The following is a 27,663-nucleotide window of genomic DNA, read 5'->3' as shown; positions in this document are numbered from 1 at the left end:
ATGAAACGGGCACAGCCCCTGTCGACCATTAATAAGAAACTGACAAGTGTTCCAGAATTACCTTATCAAAAAGGACTACTCAACTCCTCACCTAAGCCAAAAGAAAAACGTAATGCCAAGTCACAATATGATAAGATCGAACCAATGGTCCTAAGGTCTCCACCCACAGGAGAATCAGTTGTACGTTATGCCTTGCCAATACCATCAAGTAAGACAAAGGATTTAATAGCAGAAGATGAAATGGTCAGGAGGATTACCAAACACCTGAAAATGGTAAGATATTTGTTGTGTGTCCTATTGAGGTAATTCCCAAGATGATCACTAGCTGTCGGGGGGAGGGAGTTGCTGTTGTGTAAGAATAGAATCAGTTATGGTGGACTCAGTATATCATTATATAAATTATAAGATTTATTACATTCAGCATGTGGAGGGAGATTAGAAGAAAACAGGGCCAAGGCTATGAGTGTTCTCTTTCTGAAGTCATGTGAGGCATGCTTAGTTCTTCCGGAAATGAATCGTGATGAGTTAAATAGAATGGGGACTAGAAGATATCATTAGAAACACAGTATGCAGAGGGTTGAGAACCTAAAGTATTCTCTATCAAGCATGTATTAGAATTCCAAGGAAAGCAGTTTAGCATAGAACACACTGTCTTCCTAAATGCAAAATTCCCAGCCAACCAGGTAACACTCTTCACAAGCAGGGCTTTGTTGGTATAGGCATTTTGAGATCTCATGCCAGCTGTGGTCATTCTTGTCTGCACCTCAGAAATCATAGCACTTACTGTTTCTCTAAGTTTCTTTTTACATAATGATTTTCAGTCAAATTGTAAATCCAATTTTAAATGAGAACAAGGAAGACACCAATATAAAAATTAGAGTTCATCATGCTTCCAAGATACCTGGTCAGCGTGTCATCTTGGAGAATGTTTTTAAAAGTTTATTGCTTTCCGCTCTTTATATTTCTTTTCTTTAAATGCAATGTTCAGAGGAAAATCGGACTTTGAGGAAAGCTCTGCTTTCTTCAGCTATTCACGGGCATGTGAATAACTTTTCTCTTTTCGCTACTTTTTCACATGGAGAAGGAAGAGTTTGGGGTGTCCCCATGGCTAGGGAGCAGGCATCGTCTCCATGATACGTGGTGAATGAAAAGGTAGAGAGCGGAACCTCCTGCCACCGGCCATCAAGTGACATTTATACAATCATGGTGTGATGACGTTAGCATTTCTGACAACAACAAATTCAACTTGATTTGCATCTTTCTAAGGTTGTTACTACTTTGGAAGACACATATGGAACTGTAGATGAAGATAGAGAAAAAACACTGACGGAACCTACAGAAGAGGGCGTGTCTTTATCTGTACGTGTTACATAAGCTAAGAACATAACTTCAATATTGGAAGGGTTAACCCGTGCCTTTGGAATAAACACATGCTGTCTGAGTGGACTCCTACCCATACAGAGATCCTCTTGCTACACGTGATAGACGTGTGTTAGTGTTTCCAGCCTCTGCCAACTCCTGTCTTAGCTATCTGTAGTCCACTTTTTATACTCTTGCCTCTGTGGTGAGTTTTAAATATGAGCTTGGTTACTTTGCTTGAGTTGAATATAAGACAGTATTCTTGCACCAGCCAAATGGGGCAGTGGCTAAAGGTGTCTACCACCAAGCCTGACAAACTTGAGTTTGATCCTTGAGACCTGTATTGCAAAGGGAGAGGGCCAACTCTTGCAGGTTGTACTCTGACCTCCACAGGTTTACTGTTGCAGGCAAATGTGAGTCACTCCCAATCCCCTCCCCTCGCAGATAAACAATAAAATGAAATTAAAAATACCTTCTTTGCTAGTCTTTAAAGTGGAAAAAAAACACAAAGTTTTTGAGACCTAGAAAGTATCTTTGTTGTACATACTGTTATAATGTAGCTATTAGCGTGACAGCATGGTTCTCATTCGGTGGTTTTTGTTTTGGTTTAGTTTCATTTTTTGCTTGTTTTAACTTTTTAAGGTCTCCTAAATTGTATTTATGTGCACATGTGCCTGTCTGTATGTGTGAATGAGCACATGCAGTGGTAATGCCTCTGGAGTTGAGAAAAGTGGCAGGGCTTTGTGAGCCCTGAATTCTGCCCTTTTGCAAGAGCACCAGGAACTCTTAACTGTGGAGCCATCTTGCCGGTCACATTTGTTTGACTCAACCATATGTTTGCACCTGCATTTTTAAAAACTGTTTTTTATCTATTGTTATTCCGTGTGGGCTGTGCTGTGGATGTATTTACTGGGGATGAGCATCCCATGGTCAATTGTTTTTGCATTCTGGACAGTTGTGAGTTTCTATGGTGGTCTCCTACCTGCTACAAAAAGAAGCTTCCTTGATGTTGTGGGATATTTGATCGCATTGTGAAACTATGTTAATGAAGTTAACCTTGGATCAGAAGGTGGAGTCAGTGACTAGTTGACAAGAATTAGCCATCGAAAGTACAGAGAACCCAGGAAAAGAGAGAGAGAAGGGGGAGGGCACAGGAAGGAGTAGGGAGGGCCATAGAGATTCACAATCTTTTTAATTGGAATAAATGGAATAAATGATTGGAATAAATTGGAATAAATGGGTCTCCAGCTAAAGAGGAAAGTCAGCTGGTTGGTTCTTGGCTCCTCTGATCTAGCAGGTTTTCACCCCAACATCTGATTCCCATGTCTTTATTGGTAAATAGAACAATAAAAATTTAGTTAAAACCTAGGTTTGGCAGCCTCAACTGCAGCCTAGCAGGTGTTAGCTGGAGCCAATGGGACCAGAAATCCCACGAGACCACGGTCTAAGCAGCCAATACTGACTGCTGTGAGTAGGGGTGTGGATGGGGGCTGCTGCCCTCAGATGGTAGTTAAAATATCAGTAGATTCAGGTGCAGCTACTAAGCCAACAGAAGTTTGTCTTTCATCACTCCCTAGGATGTACTTTCTTTCATGTTTTATTTCTAGGAGGGTTTTCTGGGATAACATCTGAAACATAGTTTTTTTGCCACCCATGTCTGAAGGGATGGAAATTGCACAAAATTAAAATCAAAACACATTAAGAAGCAAGTGGGTATACAAGTGGTTTCTAAAACTGACAGTAACCCTGTTTTGTGGTTCTTTTTGGAAGGTTGGTGATGATATGACTACATTCTTGCAGTACTGTTCACAGTTTGCAGCTCAGATTGAGGAAGCAGTTAAGGAAGAACGTAACGTATGTATTCCAAGTCGGTGTCCAGTGTAAACTATGGGAACTTGCTTTGGTTGTAGAAACTGTGATGCGATTTGCAGTCAGCCATATTAGTCTGGAATCAATCCTTTGGAGGATGAAGAGGGTCATTAGAGAATCTTTTTTATATTTCTTTATTCTCAATGTAGGCCATGTATATCTATGGATTTTCCTTTAAATAAAGTAGCAGTATGGTCATATGTGCTTTCAAATGTGATCTCTATATTTTATTCTCATTTAAAAAATAAGTTTGCATTATCAAAATCATCTTCTAATTAATGTTAAATTCAAACCAAAGACACGTTTGAAAAGAATGAAAACCAAGTATCACCATGGGGATTTTTTCCCAGTATGAAAAGAATACTATGAAAAAAAAAATACTGTTAGCACAACTTTGCCTGACTCCCTGATTTTCCTTATATATTATTATTTCTCCTTATATATTATCATTATTTTATATATATATTATATTTCAAAAATGAAACAATGTGTGGCTAGATAGACATCTCAGTGGTGAAGAAGACTTGTTGCTCTTGCGAATGACCCATATTTGGTTCCTAGTACTACCTGGTGGCTCACAACCCTGTGTAAATCTAGTTCCAGGAGACCCAACACCCATGGGTTCTGGCCTCTACAGGTACACGTCACACATGTAATTTATATGAGTGAACTTGCAGACAAAACACCTACTGAAAATAAATATATTATTTTAAATCTTAAATGAAATGATGTTTTGCTCACTGTGAGTTTTAAAACACACCATGATCATGATCACATTTGCAAGACACTGGGGCAGGTTAAAGCTGGTTATTTTATGATGTTTTCTGGTGTTGCCTGAAAAATAGACTCAGTATTTATAGGTGAGGGCCAATATTTAGTTTTTGTTCTATATACATTATATAGTTAATAATATATAATATCGTGTGCTTTATATTCCTTACTATACTATACACGTGTGCCCAACTTGGTTTGTAATGTGTAACTGACACCATTTGTCTTTGCTGTTTCTCCATCTTCCCTTCCCTCCCTCTCCATCTTTCTGTTTATAATTCCTTACGACTATTTTATTTTGATGGTTAATTCTTCCACGTTGTGCTTCTCTTTTGCACGTTACTTTATCTTGTACAAATGTTCTTACTACTTTTTGTTTGTGTTTTTCAGTTAAATATTTCCCCTTTTAAATGTTTCTAGCATTATTTTTACATTCAGGTTTCATTTCAAAGAAGAATATTTCAAATTTTTTCTCAGATTGTTCAGAAATACAAACAGTATTTTATTAGATGGAGGTGTGGACCTATGGATGGGTAAAACAGCAGAGAACCCAAAGGATGGAGAGGCAGCTCCGTTGGTAAAGCGCCTGCCTGATGCCCAAGCGTGAGAACCTGAGACAGACCCCCCCAGCATCCACATAAAAGCTGGCTGATTTACGTCTGTAACCCTTATACTGGCATGAGGGATAAAGATGGATGGACCCATGGAGCTCGCTGATCAGCCAGTTTAAACCATCAGAAAGCTCCAGGTTCATCAAAATATAAATCATAATTAGAAGAAAATGCAAGTCATGGTAGGAAAGACTGATAAACTCAACGATATTAAAATTAGACCTTGAATCTCTTATATTAAAAAAATCCACAAAGAGAAAAGGACAGGAAAAAGTCATATAAGCAAAACATTTGGATCATGTCCAGGTGACAAGAGACTATCATGATTATTATGAATCTGGATCAAAAAGTGAAAGACAGGCCAACTGACATACAAAGGTATTTCAAAGATGGAAAAAAACACAAATAGCTCATAAATATATCAAAAAAAACCCACATTGTATTCTTTCAGTAGTTTGTAGAAGCCAAGAAATGTGACCAAACCATGTCACATTACTAGACAAGAATGAAACGTTGTCTTAAAGCCAACATTTGTATTAAACCCCTCCATTGATGGCACATTTGCTTCAGGTGGTGCCCTGTATCTCTCTGGCTCCGCAAGCATTGCTGTTGAAACACGCAGTGTTTACAGTCACTGTGTTTGCCTAGATCATGACCTTCTGAAGGCCATTTTTCAAAATTCAGCTTTAAACATTGTGGTGCTTTGAATGAAAATTGCCCATATAGACCGTGTTTGAATACTTGGTTCAAACTGTTTGGGAAGTTGTGTAGCCTTGTTGGAGAAAGTGTGTCATGGGGTAAACTTTGGGGCTTTAAAAGGCCCCACCATGTCCAGTGTGCTTTCTCTGCCTCCTGCTTTTAGGTCAATACATGAGCCCCCAGCTTTCTTTTTTTATTGATTTTATTGAGCATTAAATTTTTCTCTGCTTCCCTCCTTGCTTCTCCCCTCCCCTTCTGCCCTCTCCCATGGTCCCCATGCTCTCAATTTACTCCAGAGATCTTGTCTATTTCTACTTCCCATGTAGATTTGATCCATGTATGTCTCTCTTAGGGTCCTCAGTGTTGTCTAGGCTCTCTGGGATTGTGAACTGTAGGCTGGTTTTCTTAGCTTTATGTTTAAAAACCACTTATGAGTGAGTACATATGATCATTGTTTTTCTGGGTCTGGGTTACCTCACTCAATATGATGTTTCTAGCTCCATCCATTTGCCAGCAAATTTCAAGATGCCATTATTTTTTTTCTGCTGTGTAGTATGCAATGTATACTCAGTAGAGGGGCATTTGTTTCCCGGTTCTGGCCATGACAAACAATGCTGCTATGATATAGTTGAGCACATGTTCCTGTGGTGTGATTGAGCATCCTTTGGATATATCCCCAAAAGTGGTATTGCTGGGTCTTGAGGAAGGTTGTTTCCTAATTTTCTGAGAAATCGCCATACTGATATCCAAAGGGGCTGTAGCAGCTTATTTATTGATTAACCAATAAATACAGAAGGACTTTCCACACCACATGGGAGCCCTTACCCATTGGGGGGAATAGATGGGGGGTGGGTAGGCTGGAAGAGGTGAGGGGAGGACGAGGGGCGGGAGGGTAAACTGTGCTTGGAATGTAAAATGAAATTTAAAAAATAAATAAAATTTTCAAAAATTATGTTACCTAAAATTAAAAAAAAATAAAAATAAAAGCAATTAACTAAATTTTTTTCTTTGGTGAAAGAGATTTCAAGGTACCCTACAAATGACTTGGCCCCATAGTTACTAATAATCATTCTTATGCAGGTCTACAGTGAAAAAGAGCAGAAAACAATACAAAATGTACAGTTTCAAGAGAAAAGAAGCTCCAGAAAATTTAATGCTGGAATCAAAGTCTCTACTAAAAGTGATATGAACATTGAAGAAAGGCCTGAGGTGCAAACTTTCCTGCTTGGAGGCCCTGAGGGGCATTGTGTGAAGCTGTGACCAGGAAGCCTGGGTTGTGTTGGGGCACAACCCTTCCATCAAGATGTTAGAGGTGCCATAGCCCTAGGATATCGGCCAAGGAGGCTGTATTGGGGTGGTGGAACAGTGCAAGAGAGAAGATGTATCTTGCATGAAGCAGAGGTAGAATGCTGGAGCTCAAACACAGAGCTCAGCTACAGCATTTGGACTTGGTCCAGTTATGTGTCTGCCTTGCTTTGGTCCAGTGTTTCCTCGCTGACTGGGTTCCTTCCTTTTTGTAATAGTAATGCATGTTCTGTGCCACTGTGTGTTGAAAGTATGTCATGTGCATCTTGATTCTAACAGTTAAATGATTGACTTGAGACAGATTCTGAAGTTGGACTTTGAAACAGTGTGGAGACTGAAAAATGACAGAGCCTTTTGAAGTTGGACTAAGCACATTAGCCACACATCCCTGGGGTAGCCATGGGGCAGAATGTGGAGGTTTGAATGAGAGAGAGTAGAGTAGCCTGCATAGATCATATTTGAAAAACTAGTCCCCAGTTGGTGGAACTGTTTGGGAGGTATGGCCATGTTGGAGGAAATGTGTCACAGGGGTGACTTTGAAACTTTAATAGCTCAGGCCATCCCCATTGTGCTTTCTCTGCCTGGTACTTCAGATCAAGGTGTGAGCTCCAGCCTGTTCCTGCCACGGCAACTTTGCTCCACTGTCATGGACTCTAACACTTTCTTTTATAAGTTGCCTTTGCTGTTATGTTTGCCACAGCAGTTTAACAGTAATCAATACAAGCATGCATTGTATTAATCACAATTTAGTTCACCTCAGACTACAGCATGAAAAGTAGTCATGTGCTGGCCCGTGGTGGCATGCACCTTTAATCTCAGGACTCGGGAGGCAGAGGCAGGTGGATCTCTGTGAGTTCAAGACCAGCCTGGTCTACAAGAGCTAGTTCCAGGACAGCTAGGGCTGTTACACAGAGGAACCTTGTCTCAAAACAACAACAACAACAACAACAACAAGTTGTCACTTAAAGTCAGCAGCTGATTGCTGGCCCCACTAATTACCTGATTCAGTTACCTAGGGTGGAAAGGAAGAAGTAAAAATATCCTTATTTGTAGATGATATGATTCTCTATATAAAAGACCCTAATAATCCCACCAAAACAAAAAACTCTACTCATAAATATATTCAGTAAAATAAGTGGACACAAAATTTAGGCACAAAACTCAGTAGCCTTCCTGTTGACAAATGACAAGCAAACAGAGAGAGAAAACAGGGAAGCAATATTAACAATCTCCCCCCAAAATAAACTGTACTGGCATAAATTATGAGAACAAAAACAATTATAAATCAAGCATTTTTTTCAAATACTTTTCTAGGAACAACAGGTAGGCAGGTTGTGGCACGGTGGGGAAATCCTTGCTGTGGGACTCGGTTGCCAGCTCCTGCATTCCTAGCCATTCAGTTGAGGGAACTTGTAGATCTTTCTGTACACTGAAAACTAATTGGTCTAGTAGTCATAAGAGTACCAGGTCATACACAGAGGTAGACAATAAATGGCTATTTAGAACTAAGATAGCTCAAGGTGATTTCCCTCTGAAGTTGTACATCTCCATAACCATTTGTTTTAAAATAAGTTAATCACCCCTTGTAGAACACATAACACAGATATGACTCTCTTCTGGATACTCTCTTTCACAAACAAAATATTAGATGTGAATAATTGACTCCAAAATTCTATGGAGTAATAGAAGTAATTATGTATGCAAAATGGACTACTCACCATATCTACAAAATTATTATAGCTTTGAAACTGTAGATTTGTAGTTATTTTTGCAAATTTATGCTTCAAATTTTTAAGAGTTGCATGATACTTTATCTTTAAATATACTAACAAAAACTTTGTTTTCCAGATTTTGGAGTCTCTTTTCAAGGTATGTGTTTCAATTCATTACAGCTTAAACTACAAAGAATGCATAGTAAGCAAAGACGATCTCGGTTTTGCAGTCTCAGGCTTCCATGGTTGCTGCTAGATATTTTTAAGTTTGTATTTGTATTTGTACGTTGCTCTAGCCCCATTCTGAACCCTGTGTGATGTGTGTGTGTGTGTGTGTGTGTGTGAGTCAGCAATGGTGCTTGGCAGATTCAGGCTCAAAGACACATGTATTAACTCTCTCATTTTTATTCCTTTTTTATGAAGTGGTTTCAGCAACAAGTCAACCAAATGGAGGAGGTAAAATATAAAACTTCTTAACTATTGGTTACATTAGTAAGTATTTGACCCACATTAAAATCTGTGTAAAGTAACGTATAAATCAAATGTTTCAATAACCATTGATTCTGAAGTAATATTTTAATTTAAGATGAAAAATAATTGCTAGTGAAGATGTTTATCAGTAATTTGCATATGACTTTTCTGCATGAGTCCAGGACAGAACAGGATTTATTGGATCATTCTTTCTCCTAAAGAGCAATGAAAATTTCACTCACTTTTCCTTTTTGGTTTACATAAAAGTGATAGGAATTTATCAACTTAAAATCTCTCCTCTGCTTAAAAAATGTGTATAATATACACATGTTGACTTTTTAAATGCTTTAAAATGATATCCTTTGCATTTTAGATTTTCAAATACTTTAACCACTAGATTGAGAACAACTGGTCTCTGTCTTCAAGGACTTTTAATTCTCTTTTGGAAGAGATTATGTGTATTCCCCTAGCATGAAAGAATTACTTCCCAGGTAGCTTCAGGGACTGTTCAAAATTCTTCTGCACCCTTTCGCTATGCTTATCATCCTCTCTAGTTCAACACTCTTTTAAAGAGAGATGGGGGGCTGGTTATTTGGGATATAAATTAAAGGGTGAAGACAGAAAATATCATCACTGAGAAATGTCTCTTTGTTTTTATTCCCGCAAGCTTGAGACATCCAAAGGTTTCTAAATGTTTTCCCATGCAAAATGAAAGCACAGTGACATCTGGGATTTGGTAGTAGAGGGTCATGGCTTTATCATTGTCTGTCTATAATTTATTACAGCAGAGTATTCTTAGAAAAAATAGGTGGATTTTAAATATTCTTTTAAATATTCTTGAGTTGCATTTTTATTGTATTATATGTATATATGTATATATATGAATAGTAAACATCAGCTTTGCATATCAATATCCCGAGTAAGCTGCAGCTCTGTGGTGGTGAAGGGCCCTACGTATCAATATCCCGAGTGAGCTGCAGCTCTGTGGTAGTGAAGGGCCCTTCGTATCAATATCCCGAGTGAGCTGCAGCTCTATGGTGGTGAAGGGCCCTCGTTGCATCTGTAGCTACTCTACCAGTGTTTGGATATGGCCAACCATGAGATTAAATGCAAGTTATTCAGATTGATGAAGGAAATAATGAAATGCTTTTGAAGTATGAGATCAAGTGGGTCTTTAGTAACTGGCCAATTTTGTTACTTCAGATTGGTAAAGACCAAAGCATTTTAGAAGCAGATCTCCCATCAGATGATAAAACGCTCAACTTAAACATCACACAAATAGTAAATCTGGTACATAGATTTGAAGATCTGAAAACTCGTTTGAAAGGGCACAGGGGATCCCTGCTGTCTAAACACATGTAAGTGAAATATACGGATTAATTGAATTAAAGTCAGTAATTTTAAATATTCTTGAGTTGCATTTTTATTGTATTATATGTATATATGTATATATATGAATAGTAAACATCAGCTTTGCATATCAATATCCCGAGTAAGCTGCAGCTCTGTGGTGGTGAAGGGCCCTACGTATCAATATCCCGAGTGAGCTGCAGCTCTGTGGTGGTGAAGGGCCCTTCGTATCAATATCCCGAGTGAGCTGCAGCTCTATGGTGGTGAAGGGCCCTCGTTGCATCTGTAGCTACTCTACCAGTGTTTGGATGTAAACTAACTCAATGTTCCTGCTTTTTAAAAAAACTTCTAAATGATATATGAATGTTTAGTTACATTTTCTGAGTTTGAAGTGTTTTATTTTGTTTTGTTTTTGTTTGTTTCTGTTTTCAAGATAGGTTTTCTCTGTGCAATTTTGGTGCCTGTCCTGGAACTAGCTCTTGTAGACCAGGCTGGCCTCAAATTTATAGAGATCCACCTGCTTCTGCTTCCCGAGTGCTGGGATTAAAGGCGTGTGCCACCACCGCCTGGCATCTGATTTGAAATTTTAATAGTCTGAGATGGCGTTATTCAGTGCAGTAGACATTAGTCATGTGTGGCTATTCAAATTTGATTTAGTAAAACAAATTGGCTTCTGGTCATATGAAGCATGTTTTAACTACTCAACAGCCATGTATAGCTATTATTTAAAACTTCTACTTGGTAGTAGTCTCTTTAAGACATTTGGATTGTAAACATGTTTCTGAATGCTTTTAAAATATATTCTAGTTGAAATAGAATCACATCATACCTCCCTTTCCTCCCTCCAGCCCTTCCCAGGTGCCCTTCCATGATCCCTCAGATTGATAACCCCCTTTCTTTATTATTATTGCATACACCTATGTATATATGCGTTATAGCTATGCACAAATACATAATTACAACCTGCTGAGTTTGTTGCTTATTTATGATGGTTTCAGGGCTGGCCATTTTGCATTGGATAGCCCATAAAGAGGTATCATCTCTGAAACAGGCTTATTCCTTTCCCAGCAGTCAATCACTGTTTGTAATTCTTTGTCTAGGGGTGGGACACTTGCATGTTCATCAACACTGCCAGTGTTCTCTAGTCTTGTTTGCACGGGCATTTCTAGGAGAGACTGTTTCACACCAGACTTCCTGGTCTTTTGGCTCTTACAACCTTCCCATCCCCTTTTCTGAAATGTTCTCTGAAATGTCAATGCAGGTGCTATGATGTAGAAATATCTGTTGGGGCTAGGTTCCCCGTGCTTTGTTGGCCTCTGTTTTCTGTCCACTTGAGGATTCCTAGGATGGCCTGCATTTTCTATAGAGAGGCCTCTTTGATGAGAAGTGTAGTTACATTTCACTATGAAATTAAGGATAAGACTTAGAGTATAGTTAGGTATTATGCAGGCTTAGCGAGTTGGTGATGGTAGATTCTTTTTTGAGGTCCATGATCTCATTAGCTATGTTTCCAGTACTAGACATGATTTCCTTCCTGTTGAGTGGGCCTTATGTCAAGTTAGACAGCGGCTGGTTACCAACAACATGGGAACGCCACTACTGCACCGTATGGAGATCTTGCCACGCTGTTCATCATCACCGTTCAACTGGGCAGGACTGTTTAATTGCTTCCCTTGTTTGGCAGCCTGCAAAGTATCTTTTGGCACTGTAGAAACTAGACTGCGGGGAAAAAAACCATCAGGTCAGATACAGCTCAAGTCATCTGACTGCATGTCCAAAGTATACACTTTCTTCAGGGTTCTACCCTCAACTCCCAAGAAGTAACCAAGGTCTATAGATAATCTGTATTATTTTAGGAACCACTCAAGATACCCTGATCAACCATTCAATAGACAGTTTCTCAGTCCTAGTATTGGTGTCTCTGTTAGTTTGGGGATTTTGTGAGGACCATTGTCATCCAATTGGTGTAATTTCCTTGGTGTTAGGTAGATTGGTAGGTAGGTAAGAAGATAGATAGATAGATAGATAGATAGATAGATAGATAGATAGATAGATAGATAGATAGATGATACATAAAAAACAGACATACCAACAGATAGACAGATATATGTATATATAGATGTAGATAGGCATCTACATCTATGAGATACATAGGTAGATAGATAGACACTAATATGTATTGTATATAATTTAAGTAAATAGAAAGCAATGGGGTTTCTTCAGGCTTTATCCAGCAATCTTGGTGTTATTTGTTCCCCTTCTGTCTTTCTCTTTCTGTATTGACCTCCCACCCCACCTCTCTAGTTGAACCCCTCCATGCTTTTTTTATTTCCCATTTCATATCATAAGCTGCTATCCCTTCTCATGCCCCGCTCCCATGCCTATAGTCTCTTTATACTTTGCTACTCTTAGTCATGACTCCATGTCGTATGCTCACATCTGAGTATTTGGAGCCAGAAATTACAGGTGAGATCGAACATTGTGTTTCTGGGTCTCACACGTCTGAATTTGATCAAGTGTGTCCTAGTAGCAGACCCAACTTTTTTTTAAAAAATGATAAAACCAGGTTTAGAATTGTACTTTCACTCACTGGTTTTCAAGTATATATAAAGCAGTTTCATATTGCTAAAAGAAAAACTACTCATAGTTGGAAGAGACCAATACTCCATATGCGGTCTCTCCATGTGCTTTCTGTGAACTGTTATTACGCTGGTAGTGTAAGGAGGCTTCTGTACATTCCTGAGCTGTTTGCTGTCAGGAATGCTTCTGAATGTGTTAATGTTTGACCTTTAAATGTCTCCTGTGCACAAGGTGTTTTTCTAGTTTCTCCTGGAAGACTTATAACTACTTTATGAGAAAGGAATTAGCATATGTAAGTTTTAACAGGTAAAGAATCTAAGGAGAGAGACAGAGCAACTGGCTCCAGACCACATAGTTAAGAGGTTTGGAGAAGATTGTCTCACTCTCAGTCTTGTGCTCTTAGCATGTCACCAAGTGAGAATTAGCAAAAAGAGAGATCCAGTTTCTACAGATTGGGTTTTGTTACTTTAGTTCTAAGTGTTACTGGTGTATATAACTATATCCTGGAATGCACAATTCACAGAATTTGGCTGTTATAGCATAGGATGGCTTTATAATTTATTTATCTTAGTAACTATGAATGAAGGATAAATGATAGGTTAGCTTAAAATCATATGTCTAATCTGTAAAATATATTTCCTTGGGTAGTGTAACAACTCTTAATGTGTATGACAAGTTTTATTTCTTGGCACTCTTGGCAGGGAAAAAGACACGCTGCCAGATTCAATAAAAAATTACGAAGCTATAGAGAAGCAAATCGAAGGTAATATTTATGAATGCTTAAAATTTATTCAGTTTCCTAACTATATTAGCACTTTGATACTTGAAGCTTAATTTTTGCAATTAAAAAATTACACAGTGGCAAACGCAATACACTGTTCAGTAGGGAGTTTTCTATTTCAATACAACTTTTATTACAGTTTGGATTTTGGAAACGTAAACGATTAATGCCAAGTTGGAAAGATGGCTCAGCAGTTAAGAACACTGGCTGCTCTTGCAGAGGAGCCAAGTTTGATTGCCACACCCACATGGCAGCTCACACCTTTCTGTAACTCCAGTTCCAGGGAATTTGCTTGCCTCTTCTGGTGTCTGCACGCATTGTACACGTATGATGCAGATATACATTATCAGGCAAGACACTCAAACACATAAAGTAAAAATAAGTATTCTTAAAAGATGAATGCTATTATGATTTGGCTGTTGTCCCATGGAGTTGTTCCGTCTTCCCCTTGGGCAAATCATTAAAATTAAACATGTAGACTGTCAACCCAGTAGTGGATGCATAGGATGGCTATATGAAATGTATAATGGCAGATACACATATCTCTTTCAGAATTCATAAAATCTCACTCAGCTTACGAATCTCAAATTGCTTCTGAAACTGAGCCAGGTAAGTGGCCATTCATCTGAGCACCATCATGCTGACACCTCGTAAAGACTGCATAGCCTTCCCAGTTACCCTCACCCACTGGGTACCAAATGTTCTTGTGCATGAACCTGTGGGGGACATTCTCATTCATACTATCATAGTAAGAAACCTCTGTATTCTTGCTGCTTTCAAGATTTCATCAGGTTTTGTTTGTTTGTTTGTTTAAGGAAGGGTCTGATGTATCCCACATTGGCCTCAAACAGCAGCTCAGAATCCTTGAAGCTCTTTCTGTTGTCTGTGCACAAGTGACCAGCGTAGGAGTCTTCATATACTATACACAAGCACCTTCACGGGACCTGTGGAGAATTTTAGCATTAAAGTCTGTCTAGGATTCTTTTGTGTGTGTGTGTGTGTGTGTGTGTGTGTGTGTGTGTGCGCGCGCGTGTGTTGGAATTTTGATGGGGATTGCATTGAATCTGTAGATTGCTTTTCGTAAGATTGCCATTTTACTACGTTGATCCTACTTATCCAAGAGCATGGAAGATCTTTCCATTCTCTGATATCTTCTTCAATTTCTTTCTTCAAAGACTTAAAGTTGTTGCTGTACAGATCTTTCACTTCTTTGGTTAGTGTTACCCCAACATATTTTATGTCATTTGTGGTTATTATAAATGGTGACATTTCTCTGATTTCTTTCTCAGCCCTTTCATTTGTATATAGGGGGGCTACTGATTTTTTTTTCAGTTGATCTTATATCTGGCCACATTACTGAAGGTGTTTATCAACTGTAGGAGTTCCCTGGTAGAATTTTGGGAGTCAGTTATGTATACTATCATATTATCTGCAAATAGCAAAAACATGACTTCTTCCTTTCCAATTTGTATCTCTCGATCTCCTTTTGTTGCTTTATTGCTCTAGTCAGAACTTCAAGCACTATATTGCACAGATATGGAGAGAGTGAACAGCCTCATCCTGTTCCTAATTTTAGTGGAATCGCTTTGAGTTTCTCTCCATTTAATTTATTGTTGGTTGTCAGATTGCTGTATAATGCTTTTATTATGTTTAGATATGTTCCTTGCATCCCTGATTTCTCCACGACCTTTATTATGAACAGGTATTGGATTTTGTCGAATGCTTTTTCAGCATCTAATGAGATAATCATATGGTTTTTTTCTTTCAGTTTATTTTATGGCGGATTACATGGGATAAAGCCTACTTAATCATGATGAATGATTTTTTGATGTGTTCTCGGATTTGATTTGCCAGTATTATGTTGAGTATTTTTGCATCAATGTTCATGAGGGAGATCGATCTATAATTCTCTTTCTTAGTTGTGTCCTTCTGTGGTTTGGGATCAGGGTAAGTGCATCCTTGTCAAAGGAGTTTGGCAATGTTCCTTCTGTTTCTATTGTGTGGAACAATTGGAAGAATATAGGTATTAGCTATTTGAGCTAATTCTGGTAGAATTCTGCGTTGAAACCATATGGCTCTGTGCTATTTTTGGTTGGGAGACTTTTGATGACTGCTTCTATTTCCTTAGGGGTTAGAGGTCTATTTAAATTGTTTATCTGGTCTTGATTTAATTTTGATATGTGGTACATAACCAGAGAAATGTTCATTTCTTTTAGATTTTCCAATTTTGTAGAGTACAGGTTCTTGAAGTATGACCTAATGATTCTCTAAATTTCCTCAGTTTCTGTTATGTCCCCCTTTTCATTTATGATTTTTTAAATTTGGATATTCTGTTTCTACCTTTTGGTTAGTTTGGATAAGGGTTTGTCTATCTTGTTGATTTTTTTCAAAGAACCAACTCTTTGTTTCTTTGATCCTTTGTTTGTTTTCTTTGTTTCTATTTTATTGATTTCAGCCCTCAATTTGATTATTTCCCTTCATCCACTCCTCCTGGATGAGTCTGGTACTTTTTGTTCTAGAGCTTTCAGGTGTGCTGTTAAGTCGCTAGTGAGATTTTTCTCCATTTTTTTTTTTTATGCAGGTACTTAGTGCTATGAACTTTTCCCTTAGCACTGCTTTCATAATGTCCCATAGGTTTGGATATGTTGTGTATTCATTTGTGTTGAATTCTAGGAAGTCTTTAATTTCTTTCTTATTTCTTCTTTGACTCGGGGTGATTCAGTTGAACGTTGTTCAATTTTCATGAGTTTGTAGGCTTCCTGCAATTAGTGTTGTTGTTAAATTCTAACTTCAAGCCATGATGATTCAATAAGACACAGTGGGTTATTCCAAATTTTTTGTGTCTGTTGAAGTTTGCTTTGTTATTGAGTATGTGGTCAATTTCAGAGAAGGTTCCATGAGGTCCTGAGAAGAAGGTATATTCTTTTGTGTTTGGTCAAAATGTTCTATAGATGTCTGTTAAGTCTGTTTGAGTCATGACATCTGTTAGCTCTCTTATTTCTCTGTTAAGTTTCTTTCTGGTAGACCTGTTCATTGTCAAGAGTGGGGTGTTGAAGTCTCCTACTGTTAGTGTGTGGGGTTTGATGTGTGATTTAAGCTTTAGTAATGTTTCTATTACAAATGTGCGTGCTCTTGTACTTGGGGCATAGATGTTAAGAATTGAGTCTTCATCTTGATGTTTTTTTTCCTGGTATAAGTATGAAGTGTCCTTCTCCATATCTTTTGATTGATTTTAGTTTGAAGTTGATTTTGTTAGATATTAGGATAGGTTTCTTAGGTCCATTTGATTGGAAAAGTTTCCACCCCTTTACTCTGAGGTAATGTCTGTCTTTAAGGTTGAGATGTATTTCTTGTATGCAGCAGAAGGATGGATCCTGTTTTCATATCAATTCTGTTAGCCTATGTCTTTTTATAGGTGAATTGAGTCCATTGATATTAAGCGCTATTAATGACCAGTGATTGTTTATTCCTATATAATTCAGTAGTAGTGTTTGTGTGTTTCCCTTCTCTGAGGTTTGCTGGTGTGAGGTTATCTGTTGCTTGTGTTTTTGTGAGTGCATTAGCTTCCTTTAATTGGAGTTTTCGTTCTAGGACTTTCTGTAAGGCTGGATTTGTGGATAGGTATTGTTTAAATGTGCTTTTGTCAAGGAATATCTTGTTTTCTCCATCTATGCTGACTGAAAGCTATGCTGGATATAATAATTGGGGCTTGCATCTGTGATCTCGTAGTGTCTGCAGCACATCTGCTCAGAACCTTCTGGCTTTCAGCGTTTCCATTGAGAAGCTGGATATAATTCTGATAGATCTGCCTTTATATGTTACTTGGCTTTTTTCTTTTGCAGCTCTTACTATTCTTTCTTTGTTCTGTATGGTTAGTGGTTTGATTAATATGTGACAAGGGGACTTTTTTTTTGGTCCAGTCTATTTGGTGTTTTGTAAGCTTCTTTTACCTTCAGAGACATAACCTTCTGCAGGTTGGGAAAGTTTTCTTGTATGATTTTGTTGATATATTTTCAGTGCCTTTTTTGAGCTGGAGTTCTTCTCCTTCTTCTACCCTATTTTTCTTAGGTTTGTTTTTTCATATTGTCCCAGATTTCCTGAATGTTTTGTATTAAGAACTTGTTGGATTTAACATTTTCTTTGACATATGACTCTATTTCCTCTATCATATCTTTAACTCCCGAGATTCTGTCTTCTAGGTCTTGTGTTCTGTTAGTTACGCTTGCATCTGTAGTTCCTGTTTATTTACCTAGCTTTTCCATTTCCAGACTTCCTTCTGTTTGTGTTTTCTTTATTGCCTCTTTTAATTTTCAAGCCTTGAACTGTTTGAATCATTTGCTTCACCTGTTTGATTGTTTTCTTCTTTAAGAGATTTATTGATTTCTTCCTTTTTTTTTTTTTTTTTTTTTTTTGGTTTGGCGTTTTCTCCGTTTCTTTAAGGGAGTTTTTCATTTCCTCTTTAAGGGTCTCTATCATCTTCATAAAGTTATATTTAAGGTCATTTTCTTCAGCTTCTTCTGGGTTAGGATGTTCCGGTCTTCCTGTTGTAGGACCACTGGATTCTGGTGTTGCCATATTGCTCTTTAGTTTGTTAAATGTGTTCTTGCATTGGCGCCTGCTCATCTCTTCCTCCAGTTGGTACAAGCAGTGTCTTTGCCTCTTGGTCCAATCCTTGCAGTTGGTGTCTGTGTCTCAGGGATCCTCTCTTGGACTGATCATTGCAGTTTCTGTCTGTGTCTCAGTGAGTTGATTCTCAGGGCATGGGTGGGTTTGATGGTGAGTAGGACTTGTAGATTACAGGATGCAGAGGATGAAGGGTGATGGAAGCTTGCCTGCTGACTCAGTCACAGAAACTAAGGTGGGTGTGGGAGGAGCCTGTGGTCTTGCCCTGGGGCCTACAGCCTATAGACTGGGCTATCTAGGTGGAAGGCTAGTCTCCCATCTCTTGGCCAGCTCTGTGGCTGTCACAATCTGTGTCTCAGTTAGCTGTTGAGGTCGTGGAGATGGGGAAGGGAATGTGGGACTTAAAGATTACAGATCCGGTGTGGAGTTGTGGAGCAGCCAACCTACAGGAGGCTTGCCCGCTAACCAGCTTGTACAGCTGAGGTGGGTGGGGAGGGACTTGGGGTTTTTCCCTGGATTCTAGGGCCTAGAGACTGGGTTGTACAGCTGAAGAACTGGTCACTCACCTCTTGGTCAGGTCTGTGCACTTGTAGTCTAAGTCTACGTCTTAGTGAGGCACTGAGACACAGGGAATGGGTGTAGTTGGTGGCAGAGTGGACCTTGTGGATTACAGGGTCCACCCATTGGGCATGCATTGGAGCAGCCTGCCTGTAGGAGGCTTGCCTGATGGTCAGCTAGTGATAGTGGGGAAAGGACCCAGGGCCTAGAGACTGATCATCCAACTGAGGGGCTGGTCACTCACCTCTTGGTCCTCTCTCTGCAGTCTGTGCTCACTGACTTTTCAAGAGAGTTGCTCTAGTGGTTTGCAAAATACCCTTAATAATTGTCTAAAAATGTGAAGATTGTTTTCCAAAGTATTCCAAGTATTTAATCACATTTTTTCCTGACAGTAGCCATATAGATTAGGCATATCTATTAGACAACAATAGAATATTACTTGGTTATTATCATGATTAAAGGAGCCCTCACAGATTAAAGCACATTCTAAGTGGAAACTGGTTTTTTTTTCATTTTCTGGCCACCCAGACCCGAATAATCACACAAAACTATATGAATTATAACACTGTTTGGCCAATGGCTCAGCCATATTCCTAGCTAGCTCTTACATCTTAAATTAACCCATTTCTATTAGTCTATGTATCACTGTGAGGCTGTGGCTTGCCAGTAAGTTTCTGGTGTCTTTCTCCTTTGGCAGCCACATGGTTTCTCTTTGACTCTGCCTTCTTTCCTCCTCTATCTCTGATTGGATTTCCCACCTTCCTGTATTCTGCCCTGCCACAGGCCAAAGCAGCTGCTCTATTAACCACTGGTATTGAAACATACTCACAGCATACAGAGGGAAATCCCACAACAGCCTTAGTGTGATTGGCGCAATGCAAGTGTTCCTAGAAGATTAGCAGCGCTTGTCCTGCGTTGTTTGCATTACTGCCTGAGTCAGTCACAAGGCGCTCTTTGTTTCACTGTTGTAGAACTTGAAGACTTCTTTGTACTTATTAGACTTTCTGCTTTATTGTCATCTGCTCTTGTATGTTGCCGGTTTTTCCCTAGGTAATAAATACTGTTAATTAGTTGTTTGAAATTCTTTCCCGATAACTTTAAAATGCCTGCTGTATCTGAATTCTGTGCTCGTAATTGTTTATCTTCAGGCTGTGTTTGTTTTTTTGCCTCTGAGTATGCCTTGTAATATAACTATTTCCTGTTGAAAGCCAGAGATGATGTATAGGATAAAATAAGGTAAATGCAGCTGGAAGTATCATGCCACCTCCTTATGCTGGTTTAGTTTCCCATCTGTTTCACTGAATTGGATGATCGTATAACTTCAGCCACTACAACACCTTTATGTTTTTTGTAACAGAAGCTCCTTATTCAGTGACTAAACGGATGAATGTGATGATGAAAATATTTGAAAATCAGACAAATATGTTAGAGAGGTAAGTTTTGAAAATAATTATTTATTTTTTCCTTATAAAATTGAGTTCATAGAATAGAAGCATTGGGAGCATAAGAAATAAGGCCTTCATCGAAAGCTGCCTCTTAAATGTATGTATGTATGTATGTATGTATCTATCTATCTATCTATGTCTACATGCATGCATATAATTTTAATTATGCATATGTATAATTTATATTTTCAAATTGCAAACACACAGGTTATAAAAATACACTTTGGAAAAAATAATATGCTGATTCCTCAAAAAATGAAGAGTGAGTGTAAATGAAACATTATCTAATAATTCCATTCCTGGGAATACACTAAACAATGCCACTGGGGTCTTGAAGAGACACACACATCTGTGCTTCAGCACTGTTTACAGCATCCAAACACAAAATCCCAACAATGGGTGACTAGAAAACAAAATGTGTCACAATGGGTCATTGGTCTTTAAAGAAGTATGGAATATGTCACAATGTGAATTAAACATGGGCACATTATGCTACATCAAACAAGCCAGCCACAAAAAGACAAGAAGCATATGGTTCCCCTTACAGGAGCTACCTAGGGTGGTCACATCTATAGCGTGTGAAACAATGATTGTCAAGGAATGAGGAGCAGAGGAAGCAGCAATTATTCTTTAATACACACAGAGCTTCGTGGCTTCCCCAACCAGTGTGCCCTGCTCCTTGGTGTCCTCCTTGTTCACTTCATGTTTCGGCTGTCCTGTTGGTGAGACCTCACAGGTGTAGCTTCGATGTTATTGAGAAGTATGATCGCACAGAAAAACCCTGACCCTCTGGCTCTTACGATCTTTCCACATCTTCTTCCCAAACGGTCTTTGAGTCTTAACTTTTAGAGTGCTTTGTACATGAAGCCTTTGGGACAGGAGCTCCACAACTCTGCATTTGGATTGGCTGCGGTTTTCTGTCATGGTCTTTGTTGGTTGCAAAGAGAAATTTCCTTGATGATGGGTGAAGAGTACACTTATCTGTGGTATAAGTGCAAATGTTTATAGCTTGTTGTTAGGGATAATGCTGGGTTAGTAAGTCAGTGATTGTAAATTCTCTTCCAATAACCATGATTTCACTAGAACTGAGTATTTTTGTTGTTATTTTGTTTTTCAAGACAGGCTTTTTCTGTAGCTTTGGAGCCTGTCCTGGAACTAGCTCTTGTAGACCAGGTTGGCCTTGAACTCACAGAGATCAGCCTGCCTCTGCCTCCCACATGCTGGGATTAAAGATGTACACCACCACTGCCTCACTTATCACTGAGTATTTAGCTAGTTTTCCAGTACCAGGCATGGTTTCCCTCATACTGAGTGGGTCTTAGGTCCAATTAGAAAACCATTGGTAACCAACTATATTCCTGTGTGACCACTTCATGCTATGCTGGTCATTAATGTGGTTATTGGACATCATAGCTGGGTGGAATTGTTGGTTGCTTCTCACCTTTGTAAGCAAATGTGCCTTTTGTTACCATGAAAGGTAGTCCTCAGGGAGGGGTTGTTCTGACTAAATATTTCCAAACTAAGAAAAGGTAAAAACAGGGGGACAAAGTAAATAAAAAATATTTTTGAGTGTAAATCACTAGCCATGGTTGTGTGTTTGTGTGCACGTGCACATACAAATAAACACTTTGCTTTGTATGATGTGAGGGAGCTTTTGAGAAGAAAATCACACTCCCGGGGTCAGGGTGCAGAGATGTACTGGCTGTGAGTGAGTCATCTTAGTTTCTGTGAGATAGTTCTGATACAATCACCAATTCTCAACATGGGTTAGTTTGACATTAGGTGATACGTTTTTCTAAACATTTTCCTTGGATTATACAACATGCCACAGTAAGTATTTTCAGAATATAATTAGTGTTTTAACTATGATATGCCATGGGGATTTTCTGTTCTGGCCTTGTGTGTTTGGTGTTCTGTGTGCTTCTTACATCTGTATGGGGGAGACGTTCTTGAGTTTGGGGGTTCTCTGTGACTTTGGTTGCTATGTCATTGATTTGGGGTTCTTTCCCCCTCATGTGTAACTATATTTTGGAGGCAGTTTCTTTTTTCCATAGTGTCCAACATTTCCTGTGTGTTCATTTCCTATATTTTATTTTATTTTTTGTTTAATTTTTCAGGTTCCTCTTTTGTTTGGTCAAGACCCTCTATTTTCTCTCTGAAACATGATATTATAGTCTGTCTTCCGCTTGATTTGTTCTTCTTGTACAGCTTTTCTTTCAGTTTCGTAGTTGCCAAGGCTGGCCAGAGTAGGCCAGAGCCCTGGGATCCACGCGAGGTCCGGCGGGATGTGGAAGAACAAGGGCTGGGTGGGGAAGATGCTCATCAGGCTGACTCTGAAAGAGGATGTGGGATGTCCGGGTGTGGGATGGTGTGGTGTGGTGTGGTGTGGTGACGACCGCCCAAAGGAGTGTGTGTGTGGGTGCGTGAAGGGAGCATCCTGGCAGGAGTCTAGATGCTGGCTACAGCACGAGAAGAGGTTGTGAGAAAAGACAAAGGAGTCTGTTAAAAATCTATTGTGCTTCATAACTAAAACATTTGTACATATTTATTATAGCATAGCTACTTTTGTCTGTTTTTCAGAGCTTTAAATGATCAGAGTATAGTTGAGACTGTAAGTATAACATTTTTAATTTAATATTGTACTTTGTCCTTAATTTTTGAAGAGACTCCACAAATGACCATCTTTTTAATTTTTTATGGTTTATTTGTTTATATTTAAAAATTTTCATCTCCTTCCCTTCTCCTCCCTCTTCCCTCCCCTCTCCTCCACCCATACCCCTCTCCCTCCCTCTCCAGGCCAAGGAGCCATCAGGGTTTCCTACTCTATGTTAAGACCAAGGTCCTCCCAACTCCCCCCAGGTCCAGGAAGGTCATCGATACCAGAAAATGACCATTTTCTGTTGTAGTTAGAGGTTAGCGCTCACTCAGTTCCCCCAGCTTCTCTGAGCTCCTGAACTAGAAGGCATTGCATGCTCTTTTTACTTGTTATTCATCATTGCCACTCAGAAACACTCCTGAAATACTAACCTGGAGTCTCCTACTTATCTAGGTAGATCAGTCACAATGGCAACTTAGAAATTAATGCTAGTGGCTCATTTTTTTTTCATACTTCAGTAAAGTTGGGATTACATTAATAACTAAGTATTGAAATAAATCTTCCTGAGATGCTTGATTTTAATTAGATCTATTTCATTTATCTTTAGAAATATAAACAGATGGAAACTGATTTTCAGATGTTGTTATTGGAGAAAACCCTACTGGAAACTGAAATACAGAGGATGAAAGAGTCAGAGGTTGGTGAGCACAAGCATTAGAAACGCCATACCTGAGAAGACCTGTCCACGTAGAAATGGGGCTCAAAGTGACATTTACTTGTTTTATGACATGTTTCTAATAGTCATATTTTAAGAAGCTGATTAAAAAACCCAAATTAATACTCTAAATTTCAGTATTAACTATCAGATCCATAAGGATGCTACGAAAACAGAAACAGCTCAGTTATTATGAAAGACATTTTTTTATTTTAACCATGTTTTTTTTCTTTTTAAATATTCTTCTCTAATACAATACATCCCCACTGCTGCCTCCTTTCCCTCTACCCCCTCCAGTTCCCACCACTGCCTCTTCTCTTCCCCAGATCCAGTGCCCCTCCATTTCCCTTTAGAAAAGAGCAGGCCTCCCAGGGATATCAACCAAACATAGCATAACAAGATGCAATAAGACTAGGCACAAGTCCAAATCTCAAGGTTGGATGAGGCAACCTAGTGGGAGGAAGAGGTCCCAGGAACAGGCAAACAGAGTTAGAACCCCACCCCCACCCCATCTCACTGTTAAGATTCCCACAAGCACCCAAGCTAAAAGAACAACCACAGTATATATTCTGAGGACCTATCTGCCCCTGTCAGCTATGGGAAGAAGCCTCTCTGATAACAATTGGGCTAGCTAGGCCCCTACCTATGAGAATAGCAGAATATCATTAGGAATCATTTCATTGACTATTTTTGGTTCTGCCCTAGGAATCTGGGCTATCCTGTTTCTAGTTACTGGCCATCCAGGCAGTGTCTGGCATGGGCTCCCAAATTAAACCAATCATTGACTGGTCACTCCTGCCAGCTCTGAGCCACCATTGCCCCAGCATATCTTCCAGGCAGGTTGTAGGTTATAAGTTTTGTCACTGCATTGGTGTTCCAGTCCAGGAGCCTTGCCTGGTTACAGATGACTGCTCGGCCCCTTCATTAGGGTCACCCTCATTGGTTCCAGGAAACTTCCACTGCCCTTAGTTTCCACATTGTCCCCTAAACATCCTCCTATTCCCGTCTCTCATCATACTCACTCTTTCAGTCCTTTCTTTCCCCACCTGATCCCTCCTGTTCCAATCCCCACTTGCTCCCAGTCTGCTCACAAAAATCTCTTCTATTTCCACTTCTCAGGGAGATGCATGTGTTCCCACTAGAGCCCTCCTTGTTTCTTGGCCTCTCTGAGTCTGTGGACTGTAGCATGATTATCCTTTATTTAACAGTTAATATCCACTTATGAGTGTGTACATCTCATGGTTGTCTTTCTGGGTCTGGGTTGCCTTGTTCCACATGATTTTTTTTTTAGTTGCATCCATTTGCCTGCAAATTTCATGATGTTATTTCATTGAACAGCCGAGTAATACTCCGTTGTGTAAATGTACTACATTTTCTTTACCCATTCTTTAGTTGAAGTACATCTAGGTTTGTTTCCAGATTCTGGTTATGATGAATAAAGCTGTTGTAAGCATAACTGAGTGAGTGTCCTTGTGGTAGGATGGAGCATCTTTTGGGTTTATACCCCAAAGTGGTATATATGGATCTAGGGGTACCTAGATTCCCAATTTTCTGAGGAACCACCATATTGACTTCTATAGTAGCTGTACAAGTCTGAACTCCTACCAGCAGTGGAGGAGGGCTCCCAGCAGTGGAGGAGTGCTCCCAACAGTGGAGGAGGGCTCCCCCTTGTTCTACATCCTCTCCAGGATGAGCTCTCACTTGTGTTATTGATCTTAGTCATTCTGAAAGTGTAAGATGAAACCTCAAAATAGTTTTGATTTTCATTTCCCTGATGGCTAAGGGTGTTGAGCACCTCTTTAAGTGGTTCTCGGCCATCTGAGAGTATTCTACTGAGAATTCTGTTCAGATCTATACCTCATTTTTAGTTGGATTATTTGGTTTGTTGAGGTTTAGTTTCTTCAGTTGTTTATATAGTCTGGATATTAGCCCTCTCTCAAATGTGGAGTTGGTGAAATGTTTCCCATTCTGTGGGCTGTCATTTCATCCTATTGGCAGTGTCCATTGCCTTGCAAAAGCTTTTCAGTTTCATGAGTTCCTATTTACTAATTGTTGATCTTAGTGCCTGTACTATTAGTGTTGTTTAGGAAGTTGTCTGCTGTTCCAGTGTGTTCAAGGATATTCCCTACTTCCTCTTCTACCAGGTTCAGTGTGTCTGCTTGTATGTTGAGGTCTTTGATCTACTTGGACTTGAGTGTTGTGCAGCGTGTTAAATATGATTCTATTTGCATTCTTCTACATGAGACATCCAGTTAGATCAGTACCGTTTGTTGAAGATTCTTTTTTTCTATTATGTATTTCTGACTTCTTTATCAAAAATCAAGTGTCCACAGGCGTGTGGGTTTATGTCTGGGAATTCAATCCAATTCCATTAATCAATGTGTCTGTTTTTTATGCCAATATCATACAGTTTTTATTACTATAGCTCTGTAGTACAGCTTTCAATCAGGGATGGTGATACCTGATAGTTTTAGATATCTTGGGTTTTTTTGTTTTTTCCATATGAAGTCAAGTATTGTTCTTCTAGGTCTGTAAAGAATTGTGTTGGAATTTTGAAGGGAATTGTGTTGAATCTGTAGACTGCTTTTGGTAGGATGGCCACTTTTACTATGTTAATTCTACCAATCCGTGAACATGAGAGTACTTTCTTTCTGATATCCTCTTCAATTTCATGAAGGACATTTCTATGGAAAATATTTAACTTTATAAATTTGTTAGGGATTAAGAGAATTTTTTGAGGCAAGGCTTCTCTGTGTAATCCTAACTGGACTAAAACTCACAGAGATCTGCCTGCCTCTGGTATTGAATAATGAAATTAAAGGTGCATACCACTACTTCCTGGCTTTTTATTTATGAAGAATTATTTCACCTATGTTTATCTTATGATAAGTTTACCATGATAGTATATTTGTATACATTGGAATTTTAATATAACCATATGCTGCTTTCATTTGTCTTTATTATTATCTATAATTTTAATACTTGATAAAAATTATTTCTCTACACTCATATATAAAGTAGTCTGGTCCTTCAGAGTAGTTCAAGAATATTTTGCCCAGGCAAGCTGATGTATACTTGCAATTTTATCATTTGAAAGCTGAGGCAGGAGGATCATGGGCTCATGTCCAGTCTAGACAACTTAGATCCTATCTCAGAAATGCTTTAACATGTGTTCAGCTGTGATATACTGATGGTTTTAAGACACAAATTTGTACCGAGTATGTTGTACAATTTCGTATAATTTGAGTTTCACTTCCGCATGTGTGTCATTTCATCAGACTAAACACCAGTTGAAGGCAACTTTGCCAGCTCAATGATTCTAAAGATATAAAGTCTCCCATAAGTTATGTCTAGTTTTTCAGTTTTCTTTTCAGTTTCAGATAAGCCTGTTTCCCTTCAGGTTCAACTTCTAAACATTCAGGACACGGGACTGTGTCTTCTCAATAAACTTGTGTATTCTGAGTCATTCACCTTAGTTTTTAAATGTATCACTAATGGTCTTTTTGTATGGTGTCATCCTAACATATTTCTCCATGTCCTGTTGGCTCTACTGCAAGTATGGCAAATGAGGTGACTTTCAGGAGCCATAGGCCACACCATAGCAGAACTGGAAAACTGTCAGACGAAGTTAATTACTTCAGTATATGAAATTATTCAAATGTATGAATCCAGAGGATACTGAGATCGGTAGTGAGCTTACTACACAGGCATGATGAGCTGAATGTGGATCCCTAGCACCCATGTAAAAGACTGGGCACAGTGGTGTGTATCTGTAGCCCCAGCACTGGGGCATAGAAATGGCCAGATTCCAGGAGCTTACTGTCCAGCCAGTCGAGCTGAAATGGTGAACTCCATGTTAAATGAGAGACTGCATCTCAAAAGCAAAGCTGGAGAGAAGTAGAGGAAAACCCTTCACCTGCACACGTGTGGGCATGCACAAGTAGCCACGCCTTATCTCTTCTGTTAAGCACAAATACGAACATTATCATTAACTTTGCTTTGTTTCTGTTCAGATGGTTTCCCCGGCAACAGTAGAGTGACACTCGGGGTGAGGGGGAAGCTCAGCAGCATATACTCCCATGCACTTCCCATAACTCACACTATTTTAATTTTGACTTGTTCAAACTGTGCAGAAAGCAAAGCCGTCAGGTAAAAGAAGAGCGAACCAAGAAATCCACAAGATTAGAAAAGAAAAAAGAGAAAGATTCAGACAGGTGA

At 39.1% G+C, this 27,663-nt stretch overlaps 1 protein-coding gene across 1 annotated transcript; it reads left to right on the top strand.

Moving 5' to 3' along the window:
- Ccdc7 (coiled-coil domain containing 7) lies at positions 1–27,663 on the top strand. Its single transcript, XM_042054215.1, has 13 exons — positions 1–273; positions 1,267–1,359; positions 3,130–3,213; positions 8,463–8,483; positions 8,750–8,782; positions 10,001–10,155; positions 13,429–13,490; positions 14,061–14,117; positions 20,050–20,122; positions 22,715–22,745; positions 23,338–23,427; positions 24,175–24,374; positions 27,579–27,663. Exons 1-13 carry the CDS (start codon positions 1–3, stop codon positions 27,661–27,663), a joined length of 1,257 nt encoding a protein of 418 aa, XP_041910149.1.

Source organism: Arvicola amphibius, chromosome 15 (assembly GCF_903992535.2).
Source record: "Arvicola amphibius chromosome 15, mArvAmp1.2, whole genome shotgun sequence".
In the NCBI taxonomy this organism is placed as follows: domain Eukaryota; kingdom Metazoa; phylum Chordata; class Mammalia; order Rodentia; family Cricetidae; genus Arvicola; species Arvicola amphibius.
The sequence above is the reverse complement of the archived record's forward strand: the minus strand, read 5'-3'. Positions and strand labels throughout refer to the sequence as shown.